The following is an 8587-nucleotide window of genomic DNA, read 5'->3' on the forward strand; positions in this document are numbered from 1 at the left end:
CTAATAGGAAAGGGGGATGCAAGAGCCTCGCCAACCTGCTCAAACGCTTTCAGCTGTCCGACAGGTATCGACTAGACAACCCGAATGTGCCAATGTGGACTTGGACTAATCGCATCGGGTCGTCTAGATCGTACTTAGATAGATTTTTCTGTAGGCCAGCGGATAAGGATAGCATAGGGTGTCCACAATTCAACATAGTCGGCTACACGGACCACAAATTCGTGATCTGTACGGTCGACTTAGATAGGCTCCATAGACAAGGCCCCGGTTACTGGAAGCTAAACACGTCGACAACGGCGTGCAAAGCCTACAGAGACCGGATTAGTTTATTAGTTAAGAGGGCTTTAACCGGGGCAATCATCAACAACAACTGGTGGTTCGCCCTGAAGCGGGCAATTAGAGCAGAATCAATTAGGTTTAGTAAGGCTCTAGCTGTAGAACGTAAGAAAACAGAGCGGGATTTAGTTAACAAACTAGACGAGGCTCTTAGGACAGGCATCGCAACCGACGTGTTAGCAGCGAAGTTGGCCCTCGACCAACACTTTGATGCCAAGCATGAAGGCTGCGTTGTCAGAGCTAAAGCACTTTCGGTAAGCGGGGAGAGGACTAAGGCCGCTCGATGGGCCCGCGTGGTTGAGGCGAAGCGTGGGAACAGAGCGACCATTCGGTCTTTGGTGGACCAGAACGACTGCGAGATTTCGGGACCGAAGCAGATGTGTTCGGCATTTCAGCAGCACTTTGCTCAATTGTTCGGGATGAACGGTAGGACGGACGACGGAACAGACTTCGGTGTGTACCTAGACGGCCTGCCGCAACTCTCGACCAGCGAGGCCGAGTGCTGCGAAGGACCGATATCTGCCTGGGAAGTACGGGAAGCGATGAAAGGCTGCACGAGAGGTAGATCGCCGGGTTTGGATGGTCTGCCTTACGAGCTTTATACGTCAATGCCAGACTTGTTTGCGGGCGTCTTGGCAAACGTCTACTGCAACTGGCAACAAAACGGGAGAATTCCTGCTTTTGTTTGTCGGGGAGTGGTGGCTTTGCTAAGAAAGGACCCAAACAAGGGGGACATTATAGGGAACTTTAGGCCCATCACTCTGCTCAACACAGAGTTGAAGATCTTGGCCAAGGTGCTAGCCAAGAGATTGGCGCCTGTCGTGAGCAAACTGATCGGCAAGGCGCAGACATGCGCTGTGCCGACCAGGTCTATCCACGACAACCTCCATCTCATGCGCTACATCATAGAGAGAGTGGGTAACGAAGCTGGCGCGGGTGGGGCTTTGATCAATTTAGATCAGTCTAAAGCCTTCGATAGGGTCGACCATCGATACCTGGCAGCTGTTCTCAAGGCAGCTGGTTTCGGTCCGGTCTTCCGCGGGTGGATAGCTGCTTTATACAGCGGCATCTGCTCGGTCATACGGGTGAACGGCCATCTATCGGAACCGTTCAACATCTCGCGTTCGGTTCGCCAAGGGTGTCCTCTCTCCTCCCTTCTGTATGTGTTGACTCTCGAGCCATTACTGCGGAAGTTGGAGGCTTTGAGGGGCGTCCCGCGTGATCTGGGATATGGAAGGAGCGTGTCTGCCTATGCCGACGACGTTACCGTGATGGTGTCGAGCCACAGGCATATCGACCTGATTGGCGAGACACTAAACGAGTATGAAGCGGTGACAGGTGCGAAAATTAACGCGGAAAAGTCAATGGGCTTGCAACTAGGCACCTGGAGGGGCAAGTCCATGCCGTCCAACAGCGTCGTAGGGCGCTGGACAGACGGACCCGTTAAACTGCTCGGGGTCTGGTTCGGTCCGGACCTCCAGTTGGAGAAAAACTGGGAAGAGGTGACGAACAGGGTGGCCAACCTCACCCAGAAATGGGCTGAGAGGAAGCTCTCCTTGAAAGGTCGAGCGGAGGTGGCGAATGCGTACATCGCATCCGTCATCTATTACCGTTTGACCGTCGTCCCTTGTCCCGACCGCTGGTTAACCAAGATAGTACGCTTGCTCTTCAACTTTTTGTGGAAGGGTCAGGTACCACTGGTCAGGCGCTCCATCTGCTGTCAACAGCCGCTGAACGGACGCCTTGGCATGCCGTGGTTGCTGATGTGCAAACATGCGCTCAGGCTACGACGTCTCAAGCTTTTCGTGGACGGTGAACAGGTGTGGTCGCCTTTCGTCAGATGCGAATTTCCGCAGCTCGTTTCTTTAACAGAGCTGCAATCCTGGATCAAACATAGACCGAGAAAGGGCGCTTGGCACCTCGAGTGCCGCCAAGCTCTCACCGCCCTCAGTCAGGCGGGCAGTGCGATCGGTAGTAGCTCCACTCTAGCGTTCTATAGAGGGTTAGTGGGAGAAAAGTGCGACGACGTTCTCGGGGAAACTCTAGGCGTCGAGGATAATCAGCTAAGCAGTCTGTTCAGGAGAACTTTCGGGCCGGGGCCCATGGATAATTTCCAAAGGTCCCTCGCCTGGCAGTGCTACCGAGGTGCGCTACCTGTTCGAGATAAACTCTACCGACATGGAAGTGCCGTCAACCGGGCCTGCCCAAGGTGCGCTCGGGACGACGAAACCGTTCTGCACGCACTCGTCCAGTGCCCGAGCATTGCTGACCTGTGGGTCTATATCGAACAGCTACTGTCACGTGTAGGACGGATCCGGCTATCAGCTGAATCCATCGTGAGAATTGACCCGCCGACCTCCTTTAACCAGGAGGGCAAGGCAATTTTCCTATGTCTAGTGGCTGTAGCGAAAGAGGTGATATGGTGGACCCGTTTGAAAGGGCTAAAGACAGACACTTTCCTCTTTGGCCAAGGCCTCATCAACTTTTTCAAGTTCCACTTGAAAAGGAAGATGAGAGTAGAGAGGGAAGTGCTGTCTCATAGCAAATTCGTTGAAAGATGGGTGACTGTTGGAAGAATGGCCAGTATAAACGGACCAATTCTGAGAATACACCTGTAAAAAAGAAAGGTAATGTAAAAGGAGAAAGGGCTCTATACCCCTTTCTTATTTTTTCTGACCAGGCTCCCGTGGTTTTATGGGTTTTTCCACGTATAACCTTTCCTCTTTCGAAGCGCCTCACCCTTTGGGAGTTCTACTTATTTATTTACCTATTTATTTATCTATTTATTTATTATATCTTTTCTCCGTTTTCTTCCTCTGTTTAGACGAACTTTCCTACCTTTTCGGACAAAACCTTTTTGTAACCTTCGTCCTGTCTTTGTCCTTATATGTTTTAATTGATATTAGCCCTTGTGGCCAATAAAACGAATTAATTATTATTATTATTAACTGATTAAAAGAAATTCATTCAAAAGACATCAATTAGCAAGCACTTGCCATGCGCATGCGTATCTCCTCTCCTCAAATACTGAAGCAAAAAAAAACCCAACTAATTATCTCCCTTTACATATAATTATTTTGCTCTTGAAGTGTGTTTGTCTAAATATGTGTATATCTGACTGGTATTGAACTTTTATCAGATATCGACCTTCTTATCGGATGTTATACATCGCTGTTCACTATGCCCTTACAATTCTTTCTGGTTTCGACCATTTTTTGCCATCTTGGCCCAAATAATTCAGCTCCGTCGTGATATCTGTTGTTTCTAGCATATTCTATGACCACTTTCCTCACTCTGATGTTTTTCAACTTCGCCCCCCCCCACCACCACCATTAATAGCATAAACTCCTTTATGGTACTAAAAAATTCGCTTTTCAAAATGTACGATTTTTATCAACCTTGAACCTTGAAGGTCTTGGGATATGTTAGAAACAAACTTTTTTGCCTAAAAAAATATGTATTTTTCTTTTTATTGTTCTTACTGAAAAGGTTTTACCTATAGATTTGAAGTGCATAGTGTCCACAAAATCGACCACAATCGGTCCAGAGAAGGGAAGAAGGGTTTTTTTTGTAGCAACATCCGATAAGATGGTCAAATTCAAACAAGCATAAATAGAATTCACGGCAATATACTAAAAACAGAAAGGGATTTAAGAAGAGTTATCTTTCTTAAATATTTCGGAAGGGGAGATGCGCATGTGCATTGAACGTACTTCCTCTTTGAAGTCGATAGTCAGTTAAATGTCCTTTGAATGAATTTCTCTTAATCCGTTGATAATAATACATTTATAATACTTAAATTACGTACTTATAATGCGTTTCTCTATTACCACATACACACACATATATAACAATACTTTATGAAACATTTCCTGTGGTCTTGTGTTGAAGACGGAAGTGGGACGAGGGCGTCCCTGAGTACGGAAGCGCGCAAAAGAGCACGTGCCGTGAAGGGTGGACGTGTATGACTAACAAAAGGCAACGACCACGTGGATTGTGGGAGAACATTTCCCCCGCGAATGGACAGGTAAGAAAGATTCGATTCCCCTTTCTCTGTTTTCTCTCTTCATACTACAAGTTATTTCGCCCCCCACCCCCAAAGATCTATTGTCCATGGTAAAATATGGCATCAAAGATTAGACTCGGCAACATGTTGAGACCATTCTCTGGCCAAGGCGATGTGGTGGTCTGGATTAAGAAAGTGAAGGGTCCAAATGGACTATATGTAATTTGAACCTTTCCCCCCTTATTTTTATGTTATCGCAGTTTTGTGAGATTTGGCTGTTATTTCTAGCATGTAACGACCCACGTTTCATGGCCTCTCCTTCCTACGTTGCTCTTCCTTTTGAAGAGCAAACTCTCATCTATTTCTACTTCATAAACGGGACCATGGAGCAGGGCTTGGTCTCGAAGCATCTGCCCCAAACACACTTCTCGACAAAAGTTACATCACTGGTTCTTGGTTTTGTTATCTATGCCAGCCTATAAGGCCGCAGTTGTTACAGGTACCTCGAAAACAAAATGAAATAAACGGTTTAAAATTTTCTGTAAGGACAACTTTAACTTTTCCATGAAAGTGTTTGCCCTTACAGAAATTTTTCAAACAATTTTTTTTCAGAATCGGAGTTTCCACAGCCTAAAACGTGGGATTCCGTGAAAAAAATTAATAAATAAGGGGGGGAAAGGTTCAGATTACATAAGGCGTATAGGTAGCAGGGATCAGGAGATTGGTAGCTACAGACGTAAACGGACTCCTCCCCTCTTGAAGATTCTTATTTCTTTTTAGGGAATCCCACGTTTTCGGCTGAGGAGATTCCGATTCTGAAAAAAAAAAACCATTTTTCAAACCTCGCAACTTCAGGATTGCAATGTCCCTTCGCGCCCCACCCCCATTTCCTCATCTTTTTTTTAACCTTTTTCCGGAAATTTTATTTTTTTATGATTTCTGAAAAATTGTTTGTAAAATTTCAATTTTGTTGGAAAAACAAAACACACCAACCCCGTCCCCTCTCGATTCTACGGCTTCCAGCAGGCTAGAAACAACAGCCAAATTTCACAAAACTGTGATATCATCATGAAATAAATATACAATCAATTTACTCACCTTTCTGCAAAGATTCCTTTCAGAGTAATTTCCTGCAGTAATTTGACAATTTTCTTGCAAGTTACTCAAAATATGAATGCAGAAATAACACCAAACTCTTTTGAAACAATGAAAACAGCAAAGAAATACTGTGAAATTAAGATGTTCCTTTTTTTTTTTGTACAACATATGCTCCGGTGGAATTTAGTGGGAATAAACTTTGGCAATGTGTTTGAGAAATATATAGAAATTCTGGAAATTCCATACATTTCTCCATAGAATTGTTGACGCCGGACCAATTTATGATCACCCAATGGTCTGGTGACATAGTTCAACCTTGTTTTGATTCAGGACCGATAGGCCTCAGTGTGCTTTGTGCAAGCGCCGGTCTCATATTGTGTGTGCAAACACACGTTTTACTTGTAGCAATAATGTTGTTTGTTTTCAAAAAATCCATTCTTTTCTCTGGAGCAAACTGCATTAAATTTCTCCTATGGGTCATGAATATTGAAGTTCATCGAAATCTTTTAATGTCTGTTGTCCTTGCTGGAATCGGTTGGATGGTTTAAACAGAGCTGGGTGGCTGCAGCACACTCCATTCTGATTCCTAAGGGTTTCTACAGCTGGATGCCCTTCCTGGTCCCAACCACTCACAGTACACATGGTGCTTTTATGTGGCACGATACAGTTGCTCCTATTTGATGACTCTTTTACATGGCCCTTCTCATCTGCTTTTATGAAGAAAGGTCGCCAGTGCTTTAGGCTACTAGAAGGATGAGTCTGAATACTTCTCCCGTGGAGTATGGGTCTTCTTGAGTGCAGCGAGGTGCCAGGTATCTTGGTCTTTATCATATCACCTGAAGGGTTCAGCATCCTGAGTTTGCTCATCAGCACTTCATCCCATGTCTTCTTGGGTGTCCTGCTTCCACATCTTCCATCTTCTTTGAGAGATCGCCACTTCTTCATGGAACTGTTGGCATCCGGCTCAGTTGTTAAAAGAAATGTTTGTTTCTACAGTTTATCTCAATAGAAATGAATCTGTATTCTTTAAGTTGCCTCTACATTTTACGCTGTTCTTTCTCTATAATTTCAGAACATCAGATGACAGAAGAAGCATCCTCAATATCTGCCACGTTTGAAAGACTAAACGAAAATATTATATAAAAGAGACGTATAACATTGTTTCTACAAATCTGTGGAAGAATTCCTGTGAAACATTTGCTCTGAAATATTGATATTAACCAAATATTTGAACATCACTGCCTGGGTTATCAAGAAGAGGAGCGTGTATGCTGATTGATGTTGGATAAATTTATAGAAGTGTTACTAAACAAAGGTAACACTGGACAGAAATCCAGTAGTAGAAGTGTATGTAAGGAAAAGTAATAGAAAAGAGAGAGAAAATTATAGAATTGATTTTCCCCTGAACACATGAGAAAAGAGATGACATCATATAACTGTGATATCTGTAGAAAGTCCTTCTCTGGAAAAGGTCACTTAACTATGCACAATCGCATTCATACGAGAGACAAACAGTATCACTGTGATATCTGTGGTAAATCATTCTCTATGGGTATTACCTTATCTAGGCACAAACGTACTCATACAGGGGAGAAACCATATCGTTGTGATATCTGTGGTAAATCATTCTCTGAGAGTGGTCACTTAACTGGACACAAACTTATTCATACAGGAGAGAAACTGTATCATTGTGATATCTGTGGTAAATCATTCTCCCAAAAAAATAACTTAACTACACACAAATATAGTCATACAGGAGAGAAACCATATTGTTGTGATATCTGTGGTAAATCATTCTCTCAGAGCGGTCACTTAACTGGACACAAAATTATTCATACAGGAGAGAAATCATATCATTGTGATATCTGTGGTAAATCATTCTCTCAAAGTAGTACCTTGTCTACACACAAACGTATTCATACTGGAGAGAAACCATATCATTGTGATATCTGTGGCATATCATTCTCTCGAAGAAGTCAACTTACTGCGCACAAACATACTGATACTGGAGAGAAACCGTATTCTTGTGATATCTGTGGGAAATCATTCTCTCAAAATAGTGAGTTAACAAGACACAATCGTATTCACACAGGAGAGAAACCATATCATTGTGTTATTTGCGGTAAATCATTCTTTCAAAATAATGGTTTACAGAAACACATTCGTGTTCATACGGGAGAAAAACCATATCAGTGTGATATCTGTGGTAAATCATTCTCTGTGAATAGAGACCTGGCAAGACACAATCGTATTCACACAGGAGAGAAGCCATATCATTGTGATGTCTGTGGTAAATCATTCTCTCAGAATATTGTCTTATCTAGACACAAATATATTCATACAGGGGAGAAAGAAAAACTGTAGTTTCTTGTTTTCTATATTTGCTTCATATTCCTGTGTTTTATGCAAAGGAAATTATGACTAAAATATTTCCAAATATTTTAGATTTGTTTTTGTTTTGTTTCTTTCCAATATTCACCTCCCACTCCTTTCAATTTCCTTTCCATAATGTAAGGACCTCTATACCAGATCCCCTATTCCTGACAACCCTACACATTATTCTTTCTTGAATATTGCATCCTGTAATCACAGTATATTTCATGTTTATTGTCTTTTAATTGCTTCACTCGTTAAATATATTATGCAATGACAAGTTATGAGTTTTTCATACACAAGAATATTGTAAAGTTTACATAGACAATCACCTCAAGTAGAAAGACAGAGAAGACCACAAGGGAAGAATACGAGCCATAAGTGTAGTTTAGTGTCCCACACCAGACTGATTCCTTGTTAGTTTCTGAATAATGTTTTCTTTAAATTAAACTTTGCAGAGGTAAGTTTTCAAATGTCCAGATTAAGATTATTTTCATAAAATTGAGAACGTTCGTTCTTACGTGCATACTACGTACGTTCGTTCTATCGCTCCTTCGTTCGTTATTTCGTTCTTTCTTTCGTTCGTACGTACGTTCGTTCCTGCGTGCGGACGTACGTACAAACGTCCATTCTTTTGTTCGTAAGTTCGTTCTTTCTCTCGATTTTACGTACGTACGATCATTCGTTCGTTCGTTCATTCATTCGTACGTACGTTCGTTCATCGTTCGTAGTACTTACGTTCGTTCGTTTGTACGCTCGTTCGTTTGTACGCTC

The 8587-nt window shown here is 42.9% G+C and overlaps 1 protein-coding gene across 1 annotated transcript; it reads left to right on the forward strand.

Moving 5' to 3' along the window:
• Window positions 1–3675: 3675 nt before the first annotated feature.
• LOC149130285 (uncharacterized) lies at window positions 3676–8128 on the forward strand. The gene is made up of 2 exons (XM_089345305.1): window positions 3676–4363; window positions 6513–8128. The coding sequence occupies exon 2, from the start codon at window positions 6851–6853 to the stop codon at window positions 7802–7804; it is 954 nt and encodes a 317-aa protein (XP_089201431.1). The 5' UTR covers window positions 3676–4363; window positions 6513–6850; the 3' UTR covers window positions 7805–8128.
• Window positions 8129–8587: the final 459 nt, after the last annotated feature.

The sequence above is a fragment of the Octopus bimaculoides genome, chromosome 29 (assembly GCF_046866305.1).
Source record: "Octopus bimaculoides isolate indiv1 chromosome 29, ASM4686630v1, whole genome shotgun sequence".
Classification (NCBI taxonomy): Eukaryota; Metazoa; Mollusca; class Cephalopoda; order Octopoda; family Octopodidae; genus Octopus; species Octopus bimaculoides.